Source organism: Euprymna scolopes, chromosome 14 (genome assembly GCF_053919585.1).
Source record: "Euprymna scolopes isolate OS-2025 chromosome 14, ASM5391958v1, whole genome shotgun sequence".
Taxonomy (NCBI): domain Eukaryota; kingdom Metazoa; phylum Mollusca; class Cephalopoda; order Sepiida; family Sepiolidae; genus Euprymna; species Euprymna scolopes.
This window is the reverse complement of record NC_136495.1, coordinates 66523631-66545901: the sequence shown is the minus strand read 5'-3', so window position 1 is coordinate 66545901 and position 22271 is coordinate 66523631. Positions and strand designations below refer to the sequence as shown.

The window sequence follows — 22271 nt, the reverse complement described above, 5'->3', positions numbered from 1 at the left end:
TATATATTTGAAACTAAAACAAAGAATTTATGGAGTTTCTAAACCATGGATCAATCCATAGCAAGCGCGTAGACATATTAGACTAATCCTGTCTTGGATTACAAGAATGAAGAACCAAAACATTGGCATGACGGAACAACATGTCCAGAAACAGATAACAGACTCAAGTGAAACTTTCCAAGGTATGGCTTTTGCGAGGTGTTAAAAAATCGATGTTTCGTTTTCCTCGTGTGTTATTAAAATCTTAGACTTCCAAAAAATAAAAATAATGATTTTTATCATGATCATTAGTTATTGAATTGTTTTATATTTTTATTGATTACACCTTCTCTATGAATAACCGTTTTTCTTCTTTCTTTTTAAGTCAATCGAATTCAGAAATAATGTTTGCAATTGTCTTGTTGCGATGTTCTCCTGTTAATCTATTGTTTATTAAATGTCCTCATGAAACGTAAAAGAAACTGTTTAAGAGATAAACATTAATATTTATTATCCAAACAATATTGTTTTGCAGCAATCCCAAGTTCTTAGGTTACACACATTGCCTGAGTCTTGTCAGATAAAATATCTGTGATGCATGCTTGTACCACATTGATTTCTTTTACTGGTGCAATGTTTATTTCGCATGAATATATATCTTCTGTTTCATTATTTATTTTTTATAACATTCGCTCTTCGTTTTGTTATCTGTATTATTGCTGTGGTTAACTTTGTCTTTTAATCTCTTTTAAAGAGAAAAATGCAAATGTATTATATAAACATATATATACATATATATAAACATATATATATACATATATATAAACATATATATATATATATATAAAAATATATATATACATATATATAAACATATATATATAAACATATATATATAAACACACACATATATATATATAAACATATATATATATATACGTATATGTAATTATACTGAATTCAGTAAATTTCATATACCAATGGGGTGTAAGCCAAAAATGGTTGACTTAAAGAGTAAGCTACAAAATTATCAAATTATAAGCATTAATATACTGTGTAAGCAAAAACCAGACTTCCAAACAAGGTGTTGATGGCAAAAAAAAAGTGTATTTCAATTTACGCTACAATTGTTTCCATGTCCAGTTCGACAATTTCAAGCATTATATCGTTTGAAAATTTTCAAAACCAGCATTTCTTCAGACTTTATGAATAAGCACACTTTTGGCAATGGAGCATTTTTTTTAAGAGAAAGAAGGAAGGGAAATCCCTAGCTTGAAAGGTATGCGAGAAACATCTACCTTTGTTGTGATTACGGAAAATCCCATTTAAATATTTTTATTGCCACCAACACCTTGTTTTGAAGTCTTGTTTTTGCTTACACAGTGTATATATATATATATATATATATATATATATATATATATATATATATATATAATTGATTAGAATGTAGATTGTCAATGAAAACTTAATGTTAATGGTAATGTATTGTTTAAAATATATATGCACTAAACCAATGATCAAAAGTCATTCATTCACAGCAAATGAAATAATTTTACCATTATCAATGTGAAATGTATATGTAATACTAGTTTTAGCAACATAACTGCATATATGTGTTAAAAATAGGAAGCCTTAAGCTATACATTTTTTACAAACTTAAGACATTAATTGACCAAACAAATGTCGGAAACTATTATGCCTTTACTAACATTAAAAAGCATGGTTATCAACAACTTCGGGTGATTTTGAAGTCTTGACCAAATAACTTCAATATTCTGCCACTCAATGAAAAAATAGGTATCATAACAGTCATTGTCAATTCATTATAACTAACCATAAATAGCAACTATATTGTTGCAACGGTTTTACTGAAGAAAATATAAGAAAACTAAATGCTAATCTACATATTAAGACAAGCGTATTACAACTTCTCTGTGGGTATTTTTTATGTAGTGATTCACTGTAACGCAGCTAAATAATCATACCTTTCGCTTTCATGACAATATGATTAATTGTGATGTTTTGGATATGTTGTTCTGCTCAAATATTTAGAACACCTATCTAGTTGCAAAGCACGTGTATAGACCGGGATAAAAGCGAACCACGTGAATCGGACCACAAGTAGTACTTTAACATATAGTGGGTTTAAAAGAGCTACCTTTATAGAAAATCATTTGTCTACAAAGTATTATATGGATATAGATATATATTGGTATTGAGATAGCTAACAGGTGCCCAGACATTACCCAGGAACGTAGATTAACGCAAGAAATATATTTATATGAATAAATAACGTATCAGATCGCAATTTTTAGATTGATATATTTCGGTATTTTTAAGATGTTTTGTTTTTAGGTATAGTCTGGATATTCTGTATGATTAAATAGTGTTTTAAAAAGATTATCTGATTAGTATACCTATATACCTATATATTATAATCTATTTTAATGTGCTGATACCGCCCCTTTTGTTCTAATCTGTATTTGACGTCCTCTCCATTGTATAAGATCAGAAAAATGATTCGCTGCATTATGTGCGTAGATTAAAATAGAAATTAATGAAATAATGTCCTCTATTCCGAAAAAAAAAATGAATATTTGAATTTTATTAAGAAGAAACTACTGTGAGTGACATAATCAGGGTAGCCCCTGGTCACAAATAATTGTTTTTTTCACTTTAGCAGACTGTTTGATAATTAAACATTTTTTTTTTAATTTAGAGGTAAATGAATGCAGCAATCAACCATTTATTTGTCACTTTTCATTGTTAACAACCTGCATTAATAATAGCCGGAAAGACGGAATGTGTAGATGCAAACTAATGTTGATAACTTGGCATATTTGGAGGAAGTTAGAATATGTACTTCCTGAATTCCTGATAGAAATGAACATCTGGTCCAAATTGGTGTTACTTATTCTGCATCCATCTGTTTGTAACATTCCTAAAGAACCATAAAGGAAACATCACTCTTTTAACAACCCCGGACTTACTATACATGCACATTGCTTTATTTACAAACCAAGCTTAAGAATCTGTCTACACCACGTAATAGTTTCTAACTTTAATCTTAATTATCATCTTTATTAAATCATTTTTTACAGCTTTAATAAACCAAGTATACAGTTATATTAATAATAACTTGCTGTATAAACCCGATGTTCCTCGGGAGTCTTTTTGCTTTAATTTTTATTTTATTCGGATTATTTGGATTACTATTCTCATCTTGGATTACTCTTCTCATCTCACAACGTGTCTGTCGATGGAGTCTTTACGTGCGTCTTATCGAATCTTGACTCTTTATGCCGAATTCAGGAATCTGTGCAGAAATTCGAACGTTAATCATTTTTTAATCAACGTTGATATCTTGATTTAGTTTTATCAGCCGAGTCTGCTGTTTTTATAATACAGCTTCCTATTCCAGTAGTTTCTCTCCAAGAATTGCGGGTTTGTGGAACTCTTCCTGCTAACTGCTTTTCTTTTATCTATAGTTTTTGAATTTTCAAGACTAAGATCAATAGGCATCTCCTGTCTTTGTCTTTCGTTTTTGTTACCTCCTTACATCATATGGCTTCATGCCTTGTATGGAGTTATTTCTACAAAAACGACACGGTAATAGGAGATGACATACAGTTCCTACTGTTCCCCGATCTGTTAAATAATCATGCTAAATCTGAGGTCATTCAGTTACTGCTATGCTATATATATATATATATATATATATATATATATATATATATATATATATATATATATGGCGATTAAGCTACACAGAATATTCTGCATTTCATCCACGCTAGAATTCTTCAGGCTTATGAATGTGAATGAAATGCAGAATTATCTGTGTAGCTTAATCGCCATATATATATATATATATATATATATATATATATATATATATATATATATATATATATATATATATATTATAACTTACTAACTAGCTCTACCTACGTATTGAGCACTGTTGAAGTAAATACTTAAAGTTTACGCATAAATTTATACTTTCATATATTAATTTATGTGAGTAAATTAAGTAGTTTATATATATATATATATATATATATATATATATATATATATATATACACTATTTATTTCTGAACAAGGGATACAAAATAGAAATAACTATTTCCTTATTCAATTGGGTTTCGAGAATAGCTCTTATCCTCAAAAGAAAAACAGTTAGCAAAATGATTTTTATATAGACTAGCTATAATTTTGTTGATTAGTATATAGTTTAAAAGCTTCAAAGTTAGCGAGGATTAATGTTCTTAGGATATATCTGTGCTCTATCTTGAATATTGAGCTTTTTCATCATTAGTATTAATATTTATATATTCCATTTTTATTGAATTAGTTTGGAATTAATTTGGAGATGAGTAAATTGTATATATTTTTATTTAATTATTTGGACTATTATCCTTATCTTTTAGTTGTTGTTTTCACGGCGTTTCGGCCAATTATTCCTCCGGCCTTCGTCAGGTTAACTGCGACGAGATAGGAATGTCGAATCCTCCAACTACAGCCACAGCAATTGCTGCCTTTAATAGCTGTTGTTATCTCACCACGGTTTGGTCAACTAATCCTCTGACTGGCTTTGGGTAGGGTCGAAACCGCTACCTCTAGCGTGAAATGACCCCCCCCCGATACTAAACTAGAAATTTCTACATCTTGGCATAATACATACAGTTCTGGTTAGTAATTGTCTGTCTTTTTGAGATGAGGTGTTTTCATTGATTGAGATTGTCGGACTGACTTCCTTATCTTGGTTGTTATAGTCACAACGTTTCGGCCGTTTTTTCCTCCAGCCTTCATCAGGTGTTTTGTATCGAACTGGGGAACCGTTTGTTAGGAATCTCGAACCCAACCCTTTATTATTATTAAGGGGGTACCGTGTTCGGACTCCAGCTAGGCTCTGGGGCATAGTTGCTGATTCTCTGAACATTCAAAACAGAGAATCAGCAACTATGTCCCAGAGCCTAGCTGGAGTCCGAACACGGTACCCCCGTAATAATAATAAAGGGTTGGGTTCGAGACTCCTAACAAACGGTTCCCCAGTTCGATACAAAACACCTGATGAAAGCCGGAGGGAAAAACGGCCGAAGCGTTGTGACTATAGCAACCAAGATGAGGAAGTCAGTCCGACAATCTCAATCAGTACTGGTTAGGTTCATCGTTGCTTAACTTCGATGATCTAACAAGATTAAGCCGTACATGTGTGTGTTCATGTTGCAATATATTACATACACAATTTACCTTGATCACATATATAGTTTTATGCTTTCTCAAGAAAAAGAAACTGGTAAAGTACAGAATAGTTTACTTTATACAAACGCATAGTTTACATAAAATATATCAGAATGAAATTCTCTATTAAACCAGTTAGTTTTACTGTGTAAAAAGATCTTTTAAAATGATAGAATTTCAGAAACGTTAACACTCGGCAACTTGTAAAAAATTGATAGAAACCGCTATTTTTTTAATTTAGAAATGATTTATAAAAATGTCAACAATAAAGCATCTTACAAATCGTTACTACAGGAAATTTCATTGTAATGTGTTTAATATAAATTATGATTTTTTTTTGTTGTTGTTTACAAGTTCTCGAGTGTTAATCACGTTAATCGTCAAGTTTCTTCTGGGTGCATGATTCAACGAGCATGCTTAGTATCTTACGTATAAATATTTAATAAACAGCTTCTGTCTCTCATATACATACTCACAGAATGAAGCTTAACAATTACATTCTTGATAATGATAACTTATTAATAGCTACAGTATACAATGTCATTTGCACTAATGATTAATACTGTTAAAACCAAAATAATGTTTTGTATGGGACGAGAGGAAAACAGAATATTGTCTTAAATGATTATGCAACTTCCTTCTAGGCTCCGGAAAATTTCATCAAAGACTTGGAAGATGTTAAGTGTATGGAAGGTACAGAAAAGGTTCAGTTTGCAACAACCTTTTGTCGTCCTGGTGCCAAGATCCAATGGTTCAAGAACAAAATGGAGATTTTCCATGGACCGAAATATCACATTGAAAATGAGGGAGAGGATTATATCCTGACTATTCACACAGTGAAACTTGAGGATGGCGGCAAGTACACGTGCCAGCTTAATAACTCCACAACTTCCGGGTGGTTGTATGTTGAAGGTAAGAAATAAAATTGATTCTGATTTATCTTCCGAACTAACACAATGATGAGTAGGAATTATTTGAATTTATTCCATTAACCTTTATCCTCGAGTGGCCTTCGGGCCTTGATAAGGTAACTCCTTTGTAAAAAAAAAATGTTTACAAAAGTATATGTTTATACCGAATACAAACGTATATACACCTTGTGTTTATTACAATATCTTTTATGATTAATTCATGTGTTTAAGACACAGTAAAATCCGTTAAGTTTAAAATAATTATTATAAAATAAGAGATGTTATATTATTTACCTTATAACACTAAGTCATCCAGTTAACTACTTCTGATTTTGGCATGTCTATATAGAGTCAATTATCACGAGTAAAATTGTGAACCAATTAGCCAATTCGAATGAAGACTAGGAGTGATTGTTTATTACAATGTTTAGTATTATAGATAATGTGGTAATATGTGTCTATGTATCAGTTTCAGTATTTAACTTCATGGGTATGTGACTTTTATTTGGCTTAGAAATATTCCGAAATGTTGAATTCAGTTTTTATAAATGTTTTATTATACCAACTTTGTGTAAGTTATGAATTTAATTTTAATGTCATCATTAAACACACTAACACTCAAATATTTTCATGTGGACATTTTTTTTAAACCAGCATAACATAGTACGTAATGTATCTGTTATTTGTATGTTCCTATACTAAATGTATTATATTTGTAAAACCTTCTTTTAGCAAAGGCACATGAGTATTACTTCACCAAGAAATTGCCACAGCATCATGAGGTGGTGCGAAAGAAGGATACACAACTCGAATGTGTTACACGAATGACCCGGTCTAAGCCGGGTTGACATGCTAGTATATATATGTGTATATGTGCATATACATATATGTATGTTCATGGATTAAAATGTGGCACGCGTCTGCGGATGCAATGTCAGAAATTGACAAGCTAAACGGGAATTGTTTCAATATTTTTCACAAATATAAACAAACCTTGTTATTGTTATGAAAAATGTAACAGAAAGGAATCTGGTTATGTGGATGTTTTGAAAAGATTGACAGGAAAAAGTGACAGAAGGAAAAAGATTGCAGTTGGAGATTTGATTGTCAACCGAGTGGACGCCACGATAATTCTCTCTGTCCGTCCCCCACTCTCTCTATCTATCTACCATAAGCAAGAACAACAGGAGAAATAAAAAACGGACTGTTGCTTACACCAATAGTTGTTGTGTTTTGAATTCTTAAAAAGGGTTTATAATATAACAACTCAATGTTATTTGTATGTTCCTATACTAAATGTATTATATTTGTAAAACCTTCTTTTAGCAAAGGCGCATGAGTATTACTTCACCAAGAAATTGCCACAGCATCATGAGGTGGTGCGAAAGAAGGATACACAACTCGAATGTTTCGTCTCTGATCCAAGAGCAAAAGTCAAATGGTTTAAAATGGGAGAACCTATTGAGGTAAGAAATGTGTTTCAATTTAATTCCATGCTTGAATATTCAGTTTCTATCTATGATTCACAACTGAAACTTTTCAGATGGTTATGAAACTGATCAGTAGGGCTGTGACAACAGAATATTCTTTTCATTGTTTTGACTCTCGAGTATATATCTGTTAATATATTATATGTTTTTATATAGACAGATGTGGTTCCCGGTTAATTATGTGTGTTTAACTATGTCGGATATATACCAGAGAGTTAAAGACAACGAAAAGAATATTCTGCTGTAACAGCCTTAATGATTAGTAAACATAAAATTGTTTTAAATAGAAAAAGAACGTAACGAATAGTTAATAACATATGAAAATAATTCATTTCAAATGGATTTAAAATTAGATAAGTCATTATTTTAAGAAGCATTTTTCTCATGAAATAGCAACGTTAAGCTTTTTGTATTTTACAAACATAAAGAAATTGCTAAATTATTTAGATATTATTTTTATATTTCAATGACATTTGAAACCTAATAAAACTGAAATTATAATACGTTACTGAATTTTTGAGATGGGGATTAGTTATTTACATTATTTGGATTCTTTGGACTACTGTTCTCATCTTGAGTGTCATTTTCACAACGTGTCAGTCTGTAACCTCCGACCTTCTGCATCTATAAAGATAAAAGCGAAAATGTATGTATATGTGTATGTGTGTTCGCTTTTTCTGTATGTCTACAAAAGGCTTTTTTCAGAGAAGCGGTCGGTCGGTTCACAACTTCTTAAAACTTTTTATATCACATATAAATCGTAATATCTCGGAGTTAACAACGGAGCTCGCCTGTCTATTTAATTTGCTCGATTTCGGGAAGGTAAATATTTAACATTTGTCGCTCGCCGCATGTGGGTTAGTCTTTTTCCTATAACATCTTGGGAAAATAAAAATAAAAAAAGTGTTCCCGCAGTAAATGAAATACTATCCCGCAGTCAAACTTGACCTCATTAAGTCATTAAAACGTGCACCTGCCAAATCCAAGTAATTAAATAAATTCAAATGTGATTCCGTTAGCATCTTGCGGTGGCCCAATGGTTAAAACCGTCGCACTCTTTTTTTTTCACACTTTAATTTACAACTTTGCCTTAACGGTTCGGGTTCGATCCTCATACTTATCTACCAAAATTTTTTTTTATTTTAACCCCCCCCCCCGGAGTTTTCATTTACCCAAAACCACACACACCTCCAAACACTCGGGCAACGCCGGGTACCCGTCGCTAGTGTTTTTATATAGACTGATGTGGTTCTCGATTGATTAAGTTCGTCTAACTGTGTCGGATATATACCCAAGAGTCAAAAGAATGAAAAGAATATTCTATTATCACAACCCTACTGATCACTTACAATAATTACAATCAGTTCAACATTACACATTTCCTTGCTGAAAATGTTACCACTTGTTTTCTTCCTATTCTGGAAGACTTGTTTCAAATAGCATCCGATAAGCAATCGGAGAAAAGATAGAATAACCTTCGTGCAAATAATAAATTGCACTTATAACAATTCATTCATACAAACTTGACCTCATTAACTCATTAAAACGGGCACCTGCCAAATCCAAGTAATTAAATAAATTCAAACGTGTTTCCGTTAGCATCTCGCGGTGGGGCAATGGTTAACGTCGCACTTTCTTTTTTTTTTTTTACACTTTAATTTACAACTTTGCCTCAAGGGTTCAGGTTCGATCCTCATACTTACTTTTTTTTAACCCTCCCCCACCCCCGGAGTTTCCACACACACCTCTAAACACCCGGGCAACGCCGGGTACCCCTCGCTAATTATTCATAAAACAGAAATTCTTCTTTGTCAGAAATATTGCTCATTGAATGTGAGAACTAAAAAACAAAATAAAAGTTGCTGGAATATATTGAAGCGTAGTAAAATCTCTACTTATATATAATAGGCACTGTGTGTGTGTGTGTGTGTGTGTGTGTGTGTGTGTGTGTGTGTGTGTGTGTGTGAATTGGTTCATTATGGACTTCAAAACAGCTGAACTGATTATTTTAAAATTTTACACAAATGTACTTTATATGCCTGGGATTTTTCTTAAATAGGTTATGTATCGGAATACATCCGATACGTATTGAAAATTGAAACAACTCCTATTAAAGAAAGAACAGTCCGATTTTGATCAAAGTTAACACTTTTATACAGCTTAATATTACAGGTGAATTTGAGAAGTTTTATCACTACACAAGCAGAAGGGTCCACCGTATAAAATTAACAGCAGGTTCTTTGATAAGACAGGAGCACATTTGCAATGAATGTTTCTGTTTATAGCACAATTGTACCATAATACTTAACTTTTGCCTTTTAAATTTTAATTCAAGTTATATGAAAGCAATTTTATAAAATCAACAGTAGGTTCTCTACAGTGCAATGTAGACGACAATGTATTGTAGACTAAGTCACTGCAAGGAGGCATGTGAGCTTTCTCCCAGTGCATCGTGATGTTAGGCTGTATAAAAGTGTTAACTTTCGTCAAAATTAGACTGTTCCTTCTTTAATCAGATTTATTCGATTATCGATTTTCGATACTTATCAGAGGTATTCAGATACAAAACCTATTTAAAAACACTCCCAGACATATATTATTTAATTGGAATTCATTATTGAGATGAGTATTATTTATTAATTTTTTTATTTATTGCGGACTATCATCCTCATCTTATAGCGGTTTCAATCTTACCCAAAGCCGCCTAGAGGTTTACTTGGCCAAAACGTGGTGAGACGACAACAACTATGGAAGGCAGTAATTGCAGTGGATGCAGTCAGGAACTTCAGAGTTCTTATTCCGTCGCGGTTACCACCTGATGAAGGCCAGAGGAATAGTTGGCTGAAACGTTGTGAAAGGAAAAGATGAGGATAATAGTCCACAATAAATAAAAACTCCCAGACATGCGTAGTACATTTGTGTGAAATTTCATTCATAAAAACCAGTCCAGCCTAGCCGTTTTGGATTCCATAAGGAACAAACTCTCACATACGCATTTCTTTATATATATATATATATATATATATATATATATATATATATATATATTTCTTTTATTGATTCAAATACTTTATAAAAAAAGATATCAGAGATTGTCCATTGTTTTCCTTAGTCATAAGAGTAACTTATTTGCTTTTTAACAGATATTACTTCTGTAAAATTTCAGATTAGACTGACACTATTTTTAGTCACTTTGTTATTCTTATCAAGAGACCATAGCATTATTTACTTCCAATTTTGGGATCTAGTAATAATTCAAGAAGTCAAATCAATTCATAATTGATATGATTAAATAATGTGACTAATAAATTATGTCAAGCTTGGAGATCTAGAAAGCTAAAAAACTATCGTTATTACGAAGAAAGACTTAACGAATGAAATGTCTTATATAATTGCATCACTGTATTTTAATGTTCACTCTAAGAAGAAAGATTTGTAATCGTATTTATGAACCGTAGAAGGTGAGGCAGTTTCGAACTATTATGGACTTTCACCTAACAATTAATTATACGTTGGTGGTACACAAGCTTTTGTTACCGTGCTATTTTATGTTTACTTTTTGGGGGCTACAAGCAAACTGTAGTACCTGTTACGATACTACACTGCATCTTTTCTGACCTCGGTTAATGGAGGAGAAATCTTTCGAGACTGAAGCAATTATTATTTCTGTTCATTTCCCCCACATTAAAATCCTATCTTGTGTCTAATTATGCCCCCGTGGGAAGGTCAGTCTATAGAAACACTAAATAAAAGTATAATAGAAAACCGAGCTTTCCTTAAAAAAAAAAAAAACTATACCTGTGTGCAAAGTCCAATCTTCGCTTAAAACTGGAACACCGATATATAATTATGATTGATGATGATTGTATTTGGATTTTCTATTTTTTTTTCTTTTTTATTTATATTAGTTAATACCCGGTAAATATGAAGTTCAAAGACGAGAGAACAGGTGCATTTTGCGAATCAAAAATGCTGGAACTGGAGATGAGGCTGAATATTCTTGTTCATGTGGTAACGCAACAACACATTGTGATCTTTATGTAGAAGGTAAGTTTTTTTTTAATTCATGATTGTTAGAAGAAAATAGACACTTTGTCAGATTTGTGATTTTTTTTTTTACATTTTCACCCCAAACAAGGCACATTGCCACTTTGGTGTAGGGAGCTACTATCAGGAGTAGCAACTACTGGGGCACTATGTTGGGATTTGGGCAGAAAGATGTCGGTTCACGTTACACTTGAACTTCTGCATGTCAGTACAGTTAGGGAAGCAGGGACCTGGAATGGAATTCCAGAGTCTAGCGGTTCTAGGGAAGAAACTACTGGAGTAGAAAGATCTTTTACATCTAGGGTTCTCTACTTTGTGGGGTGGGATTTAGCTGCCTGTCGGGTTTGTCGAGGGTGTCTACTTTGTGGGGGCACAAGTGTCCGCAGTTCGTCAGAGCATTCACCATTAAAATACTTGTAGAACAGGCAGACGGATGCAACGTTTCGTCGATGGGACAGAGGCTGAAGCTTAGATGCCAGTTCAGGGTCTATCAGATTTACGACTCTCTTTTGAACCTTGTCTAGGAGCGAGAGACTAGCAGCAGATGCACCAGCCCAAATGAGACAACAATACTCCATACATTATAATTATTATATTTATCTTTTAATAGATGACTTTGAAGTAAGCTTTAAAATGCGTTTATCATGTATTTTCCCACTTTTTCTATGTTTGATATGTGAGGGAACACGCATTCAAAAGGACATTGCATTTGAATATCTTAGCTTCAAAAACACAACCTATTTGATTTAGATAATCATTTCTCCCAATTGTTGATCCCTGAAACTTCCCAAAAGCATCGAATTTAGCAACAAGCTTCTCAGACTGAAGCTGACTGCTTAAGAATCTAATCAGGCATTATCTTCAAATGTTTGACCAGTTTCTGTAATTTTTCAGTCACTGCAATATTTAAGAATAACATGAATCAGAGTACGAATTGTGATATTTAACACAACCATTAGCCTCCCTGCTTTACTCAATTTTGCTTGAAAACTGTCTCTCATCGTTCTCAGGTTCTGAAACTAGGTGATTTGCAAGTGAAATAGCTTAGGGAATTGCTTCTCCTATAAGTGAAAATACCAAAGTGGAGTTTTGTTTTAATGATTTTCATAGCTTTACTCATATGTATATTAATAAGTAGGAAACACGTTAGGAGAATAAAACTATTGTATGGTTGTTTTAGCATTTCTACTCTATTATTCTTGTGTGCAATGGCAAGACTACTTTCTAACATACAAAAGAGTAAACTGTTATGTAAGCAAACAATTCAAACAATGATACAAAATTTAAAACATAAAATAATATATCCAAAGAGTCTTGCTGTAACTGGAAGTCCCACAATAGCAAAAGTTGCTCTGGTAGAGAAGATCCTTGAAAACAGAAAAACGGATCGCCCCAGAAACGAGTTAAAATATGTCTAATTTAGACAATATTTTATGGACTAAGCTGAAAACTTTTTCAACATATTGACTTATGATCTTATAACTTGCATAATGTTAGGTCAATAACAATTACTTAAAACATCTTTAAATTTATGCACTAAAGAAGAATATATTTGAGATCCTTGAATCTCTACTAATAATTAAAGATTTGAAATTCATAAGCACCATTTGTTGTATAATATGATGTTACCACTGGTTGATTGATATGAAAAATGTAACAATAACAAAAAGGATTTCCATTGAAAACATTAAATACATTTATTAATTGAACTAGGCATATGTGATTAGTTGTTATTAGTTAACTAATAGAAGCTCTACATACGCTTTAGTTCGATCTATCTACTGGGTAGATTATCAGTTTGTTTGTTTTTGTTTTTAAGTTTAGATCTTGTGTTTCTTGCTATCGGAGATCTCGTCTTCTGTCCAATAATATCAGTTATCTCCGTTTACACGATATTCATTTTAGCTATTTGAAGTAAAGGTTGACATCCATGTTTCAACAGCATCACACACTCCTGTAAGTTATACACTCATAATATAGCCAGACGTTAAGAAGGATACATGTAAATCTCTCAAAACTTTTACTGAACCTTTGGATAACATTTTTTTTTACTTCACTTCAGAACCAGAATGGGACATCGCCAAGAAGCTTGAAGATGTTGAAGCCACTGAGAGAGAAAAGGCTGTTTTACAGTGCGATATGAATGACAAAGAGGCTGAAGTTACATGGCTGAAGGGAGATGAGGTATGAATAACTGAATTTATTTACTGCTCAAAATTTGAGAAAACATGGAAATAAAAACAAAACTGAAATGCCGTCTAATTTAATTTTGAAACATTTTTATTATCGATTTTTACAATTCTCTCATAATTTTATATATTTCATAAACTTTCAAGTAAATAATTCCAAATTTGCACATTATCTATCTAAAACTTACTATCTCTCACGTGTAGTTATAGATTTATATGAAATAAAAGATAGGCCAATGTGTAGCTTGAAAGTAAAACCAACTCACAAGATATAAAGTGGTTATTATATTTTAAATAGTATTTGGAGTGGATATATCTCTTTCCAAGTAAGCTGTAAAACAAAGATTTTATGTCCTTTCTAATATTCTTCAAGTATATATCTATATGTTTTAAAATATTTTTTATCCATAATTGTAATTGTTTCCTTTGTTCAAAATAAGAGGATGATTAAAGAGATTTTATTAATTTCTACTAAAAGGTGATCAAACCAGAAGAGAATCCTGAGAAATACGTCGTCGAGAAAGAAGGCGTGAAGAGACGTTTAATAATCAACAACGTTACTATGAAAGACGAAGGATTATATTCATGTAAAGTGCTTGATAAACTCACTACTGCTGATCTCTTCGTTGAACGTAAGTTTTATTTAATATACACAACCAGGTTTGAAAACAGGTATATATATATATATATATATATATATATATATATATATATGTGTGTGTGTGTGTGTGTGTGTGTGTGTGTGTGTGTGTGTAATATACTGAGTTCGTGTAATTCAGTAAATGTTCATATACCAATAGGTTTTAAGCCAAACAGGTTGACTTAAGGATTAAGCTACAAAATTATCACATTTCATAATTGAGCATTAATATACTGTGTGTGCAAAATCAAGATTTTTAGACAAGGTGTTGATGGCAACGAAAAGTGTATTTCATTTTATGTTACAATTGTTTCAATGTCCAGTTCGACAATTTCAAGCATTATATCGTTTGAAAATTTTCAAAAACCAGCATTTCTTCAGACTTTATGAATAAACACACTTTTGGCAATGTAGCATTTTTTGAATAGAAAGAAAAAAGAGGAGGGGATATCTAATGGGAAAACATGCGAGAAACATTTACCTTGGTTGTGGTTACGGAAAAGCCCATTTAAATGTTAATATTTTTCTTTCTATTCAAAAAATGCTACATTGCTTGGCAATGTAGTATATATATATATATATATATATATATATATATATATATATATATATATATATATATATATATATATATATATATATACGGACACCATAGCAATAAATACAATGGTTTTAATCGTGGCAAACATTATCGACATAGAATCATAGAAGCTGAGTAATGAGCATCATTGACACTTCACTACTTTATTTAACTATAGAGTGATGTAGTTTGGTTTGTTTAATGCCCTGAAATATTGAGTGTAATATATATATATATATGGGCTTGTCTTCTGGTATTTATTGTGTATAGATCAGTTCATTCATAGGTAACACAGGTAGTTTCGTAACAATACTTCCCTCCCAAAGGTGTATCATTATTTCTTTCTCTTTGGGTAGACTATGAGTGAGTTCATAACCATTTTTTTCTGCCAGAACGTTGTGATTCTGGTGTGATTTGGGGAGGCTCAATATCAACTGTGTCGTGGACTGTTTTAATAGTGGAAGTCCTTTCTGATATCGGAATGGTTTTACCAAATGACTGTTCTCCATATTCTTGACTAATAGAACATTTTTCTGTTCTTTGAGTTTTGGCAGTTGACGAAAATGAGTTGGAAGCTTTTAAAAATATTTATAAAGTAATTTAGTAAAAGGCCAAACTTCTTTTCTGCTAATGATAGTTTGGTTAATTTTGAAGTGTTTCTATTTCAATAAATCAGCATAAACATTCCTATTTTTCTTTATTTTTTATTTATTTCCTTGCTTTAATATTAACGGCAAATAGTTCACTTTTCTTGAATGAAAGTTACTTTTTTGGTAATCTTAAGAATTGATCTTTTTTAACTTATATTCTTAAGAGCAATTATACTTTCGTCACCTAACTTAAAAGTTTCCTTTAGTTTCGTATTTGTATAAGGTTTTGTACGAGACTATTGGAAGTCATTACTTTACCCGGAGAATTTTTCTTTCATCTTTGACATTTTGATTTTTTGTCAGTTACAATGGACACCTTTTTGTTACTATTCCCCCCCCCTTTGCTTCAGATTCCAGAAGCTGATTTGGACCAAATTAAAATAATTTGAGTCAGCAGATTAAGACTAAGTCGTAATTTTTATTCTGATTGGCTTTTTTTGTTGTTTTTGATGAAACTAATTCTGCTTTTTTGCAGAACATGGATATTAGTAGGCCCCATAAATTCTATTCATGCATCCAGTCCGAAGCGCGTACATTTGTGGTATTCCTTAGTCCATAGATTTTTAATTTTTTAGTTTTTTTCCAATAATGTAATGTTAGCCAAAAATACTCCTTCAAAGTTGATTTATGTGCCGTTAACAGCCTTCGCTGTTTTGTGTGATCTCAACATTGTGGATCAATTTTTTTTTTTCCATATATTTAAATTTAATATCAAAAAGTCTGAACCTGAGTCTAATTGCATTTTAATTTCTTTATTCAGAATTTTTACCGTCACATATTTGTGCAAACCTTCTTTGTTTAAGGTTTCCATTAAACATACCCGAGTTTTATTTTTAATTATATTTCTTCAATGGGAACTTTTGTGTCCTATTTTTTTTACATGTCAAACATTTTTGACTGATATTGACAGTCTGTACTTCAATGTAATGTGTCTCTATTTTTGTTTTCAAAAGTTTGGTTAAATGACATGACCGCCAAAATTATTGCCCTATAATTCTCCTATGGCTTTTCAATAAATCTTTGGAATCATTAATCAATTCAGCGATAGTCTGACACTTCGAAAATGCTAAACTTTTTTCTGATCAAGAATATGAAGTTAGGCAATCCTGTTCTACTGCAGATATCTAAAGAGTTATCTCTGAATTAATATACCATCCACTGGATTAGGTAAGTAGAGCTAAGGTGACAGCACTTAATATATTTAAAGACTTTAACAAAGTCTGACATAATAGTTTGTTAGATGACATCATCCTATTAAGTCTAAAATCTTACTTGTGAAATGTCGGCCTGGATTCTTTAAAGCTGAATGACTACACTCTTTGTTGAAAAGAATAGGTATTTCAATAATCCAAAGGTAGCTGTTTCGTCATATGACAGGTCCTGAGCTTTATTACAAATACTAATGAAAATAATTTTGTTCTAACTATCTAAATTATTAGTATGCACATAGATACAATATTTTACATTTAATATATAGATTAATGTTGATGAGTAGATATGAATGTATTTAAAATAATATTTCCTTTTCTTTATTTCAAGCTGACATCAAATTCTCCAAGAAGTTGAAGGATACAAATGTGAGAGAAGAGGATGATATTGTCCTTGAATGTGTTGCTACCAATCCGCACAAAATCCCTGTTCATTGGACACGGGATGGTAAACCAATTGAACCCTCTGATCGGTAAGAATGGAACCGCATGCTAGTCTTTTAGCAAAAAAAAACAAAAAAAAAAAAACCCCTGACACTTCATAATTATGTTTATCTTAAACTAAAAAAATATTCGTCCCTGAACAGTTTTGCATGACTGTAATATCCCTTTATAAAGATTATTAAAATCAGAATATATCTTCTAAAACCTCATGTCTAGAATCCTCATTCTAATTTTGATCCAACTTCATTACAATATTTTAATTTTACGCGAACCGATTTTATGAGGAGCAGATAGTGCTATGCATTTAATATTATTATTATAATTATAATTCGTAATTTTAGTAAATGTCTCTTATTCATAGAATTATTTGTCATTATAACAGATAATCAAATACTATGTATAACTGTACGTGACAAATAAAATTCTCACAATATGAGTTTTTTTTTTTTTTGTATCATTTCAACAGTGGTTTACTCTCAATTCTTTGATGCGTGATTAATTTTTCCTGAAATATTCTTGGTATTTTCTTACAGCGTCATTCAAACCAGTGATGGTGAATTGCAAAAGTTAGTGCTTAAAAAAGCAGAACTGAAGGATTCGGGAATGTATGCCTGCAAATTTGGTGAAAGAGCCACGCGTGCTGAGGTCAAAGTTGTTGAAAGTAAGTCATACACAAGCATTTAAATAATAATTGCTTATGTGCTCTTAATCAAACTTATCTACATCATTACAGAATTATTAGTAAACATAAAAATGTATGTTTTATTTTAAATAGAAAAAGAACGTAGCAAATAGTTAATAACATATGAAAATAATTCATTGCAAATGGATTTAAAATTAGATAAGTCATTATTTTAAGAAGCATTTTCTCATGAAATAGCAACGTTAAGCTTTTTGTATTTTATAAACATAAAGAAATTGCTAAATTATTTAGATATTATTTTTATATTTCGATGATATTTGAAACCTAATAAAACTGAAATTATAATACGTTACTGAATTTTTGAGATGAGGATTAGTTATTTACATTATTTGGATTCTTTGGACTACTGTTCTCATCTTGAGTGCCATTTTCACAACGTGTCAGTCTGTAACCTTCGACCTTCTTCATCTATAAATATAAAAGCGAAAATGTATGTATGTGTGTATGTGTGTTCGCTTTTTCTGTATGTCTACAAAAGGCTTTTTTCAGAGAAGCGGTCGGTCGGTTCACAACTTCTTAAAACTTTCTATATCACATATAAATCGTAATATCTCAGAGTTAACAACGGAGCTCGCCTGTCTATTTAATTTGCTCGATTTCGGGAAGATAAATATTCATCATTTATCGCTCGCCGCATGTGGGTTAGTCTTTTTCCTATAACATCTTGGGAAAATAAAAATTTAAAAAAAGCGTTGGTGGATTACCTAAGATCTCTGTCCAATCATGGCTGGTGAAATGAGAGCATGCTAGCCTCATAAGGGAAATAAAGGGTTCTGTTCGAAATTCCATCCAAATTCCCGAGTTCGACAAGATACACCTGAAGAAGGTCGGAGGTTACCTCGACCGAAGCATTATGAAAATACCGCTCAAGATGAGAACAGTAGTCTGGAGAATCCAAATTATATGAAATTATAATGTGTATTTATTTATTTATAGATTTTTTTTGTATAAAAACGCATTGCTATTGAATAATATCTACATAATACTACACAAATGCATACCAACATAATCCAAATAGGTGTGTCAATTGCATGTTTCAAGGTAATGATATGGGGAATTATCCTCGTTGTAAATATTAAAGCCTTTGGAAATCAATAAAAAATCGAACTACTTCAACTACTTCCACTATTTCTTCTACATATAATATTGTCTGAAATTTCAATTATGATTTGAGAAAATCCAAAAGAGCTGATGTGATATTTTGCTGTTATATTTTATTTTATAAGTATGCTAGTTATTTTTACAATTATTGGTTTAAATATAGAAAAGTAATTAGACCTGATAATATAATATTTAAGTTTAAATGTTTTCAATAATAACAATTCTCAATCTATTTTTTCTAAACACACCCTTGAAGGTTATTTCATGTGTCACATTTCCCCATATATTAAAATGTATATTGTTATTGCAGAACCTAAACCACCAAAGTTAAATGCCAACAAAATTCCAAAAGAAATTGTCATCAGAAAGGGAGAGAAAATCGAGTTGGATCTTCCTTATGTGGGTAAGCATCTGTTTATTTTTTTGTGGGTGGGCTCTCTTTTCATACGATTCAGCATCTTCTGATGTTATGTTTGACTTTTTAACAACAGAAAGGAAGATAGATCTTACATTCTCATATTTGTAAATGTTGCATTTCCTTCGGGAACGACGGCTACCTATATATGAACTCATATACATGGAATACTATTCATTAATTAAAAAGATGCGTAAACAAACAATTCGATTAGATTTATTAACCCTTTAACCATATACGATAACCACAGGCACATATTTAGCATTCTAATTGTTCAATTTGGAATTTAATGCATATAAATACGCTAAATAAACTAAATATTTTTATGATATAAACTACATCACAGACTATAAAGCAAATATTAAAAACAAAATATTCTCGAAAAACACCCACATCTAATGAAAGTATATATACTACCCCAATCAATAATTGGTGAAAAAATGCCTGGTGGTCTTGTAAACATTAAAACCATATAAAAAATAACATATAAAATATAAAAAATAACAATTCACTAAATGCATCATTCTTTCATGCATTACAGCATGGTCATTCTTTTAATTTTAAATAAGCTAGACCCATTATATTTATTTTAAATAAATTTAAGTGAAGACTTCATGAATCAGTACTCCTTACAAACTGAAACAAAATTAAACGACGCAAAGGCTTCTACAATTTAGTGTATTTACATCATCAAACTTGCACTAATCAAACAGAACTTGGATTTAGTTTCAGGCTAGTTATTTTGTGCAACATTTTAAACAGGACTTTGTATATAACATCGATATTAAATAAAACACTCATTTCATTTCATTTCATAAACGTATGGCATATATTGAACTCTAATGGCTACCGTTTGTTTGAAAAAATATGCTTTCACGTCATAATAGCAGGACAATTATTTGAACTCTAATGAGTACGTTTCATTTGAAAAAAAATTCATTACAAACGCACCAAATATTTTCAAACGGTGTACTTGAGATAGTAAAAGTTTTTATTAAGATAGCGAAAGTTTCCGATTTCTTCAATAATTAGTGTATAATGTTTTATGCATCATTTTTAAGGAACACCTGCTCTCTCTCTTTCTCTCAATCTCTCTCTCTCTCTCTATATATATATATATATTATATATATATATATATATATATATATAGTATGTTATAAAAATATATTTATGGGAGTTAAGGTACACTGAGACTTCTGTGTTTTATCCCTCGTATAGAATCATCAGGCTCTAATGCATAAGAATTGTGTTACCAAATGTTTTATATACTAACGTGGTGTTTAGTCGAGTTAACGAACTAATCAGATTAGTTGTTATTCCCACCACAGTTTAATGTTTTCATTGCCTAATAGCAGGGCTCTTCTCAACCAACGGTTTATCTGATTTCTATTCTTCTACTTTTGTTCTGTTTTGTACTTGGGTGATGCACTTTTTTGTGTATTTGTCGATTTAATGAGGTATTTAAAGCTTAGAATTTCACATTTCTCATTCAAACATAAGCTACACCAATCGTCTAAACTTCTACATGGACTTTATTTTTCAACGATTATTGGTAAACATAGTATTATGTCACTAGTTCTTTATTTATTCCACGTTTTTTTAATATTAAATATGCTTTTATGTTTGTAATAGTTGGATGTAAAATTCTCAGGCGATAATATTCACATAGTACTTCTTATTCGAATTTTTTGAATATATATATGTATATATATATATATATATATATATATATATATATATATATATATATATATATATAACTGATTATAATTGGATCTACAAATAAAAAATGCCATATATTCATTAACAGATGCAGACCACAACGAACATAACAGGACTGTTAATTGTAGTTGCATATTACTAGAAATTCATTTGCTTACACGGCCACTAGAATTCACAAACGATCATCTGAATAGACAGTTTCACTTAATTTCACTGATCTTACAAAAATCCGTTATTGTCATAAATAGATACACACATAAACATATGTATATACATATGCATACACACACACATTATATATATATATATATATATATATTTACTATATTAATTATTAAATACTTATGGACACTAATGTTTCATCCTTTCGGAAATCATTAGTGCAGGGTGTCACAATTAACACCAGTCGATAGATTCGAACCCGGCGACAGAAGCCATCCATGGCTTCATTAGTAAGGACCTATACACATATAAAAACTAATTAGAAACATTAAAAACAAAACAAATTTTAATAAGCTTTCTGATTAATATTTCTCATCTTTACAGCTGTTCCATTACCAAAAGCAATGTGGACGAAAGATGGCGTCCCTCTTAAAGAAGAAGACATGGACATGGAAACAACGGATAAAAGCACTCGTCTGGTGATTCCTGATGCCCAGAGAGGAGATTCTGGCAAATATGAACTGACTTTAGCCAACGAAATGGGTTCTGACAAAATTCCGATTATTGTTAAAGTCATCGGTAAGATACATTTTTATTTCCTCAAAATAATCATCTGATTTCCATGATCGTTCGATTGTCCTTAATCTTTTTATCACTCTGTGCAAATTACGTGGCAGGCCTTCCCACCTCACCTCCCATATTTAACCAGAGCACGAACAATCAATTATGAATTGAACAGATATATTTTTGCAACGCTTGCTTTTTGTTATTTTATTGAT

General features: G+C 31.3%; 1 protein-coding gene across 9 annotated transcripts in view; it reads left to right on the top strand.

The window, feature by feature from the left end:
- Positions 1-22271, top strand: part of LOC145293050 (twitchin-like) — a 359249-nt gene that overhangs the window by 66141 nt on the left and 270837 nt on the right. For all 9 annotated transcript variants that reach the window (XM_080139370.1, XM_080139366.1, XM_080139369.1 and 6 more), the window contains 9 exons: positions 5874-6141; positions 7467-7606; positions 11539-11677; positions 13740-13861; positions 14345-14498; positions 17276-17417; positions 17922-18049; positions 19503-19595; positions 21877-22071. In XM_080139370.1, coding sequence (XP_079995496.1) covers positions 5874-6141; positions 7467-7606; positions 11539-11677; positions 13740-13861; positions 14345-14498; positions 17276-17417; positions 17922-18049; positions 19503-19595; positions 21877-22071 — 1381 coding nt within the window. The remainder of the gene's footprint in view (positions 1-5873; positions 6142-7466; positions 7607-11538; positions 11678-13739; positions 13862-14344; positions 14499-17275; positions 17418-17921; positions 18050-19502; positions 19596-21876; positions 22072-22271) is intronic.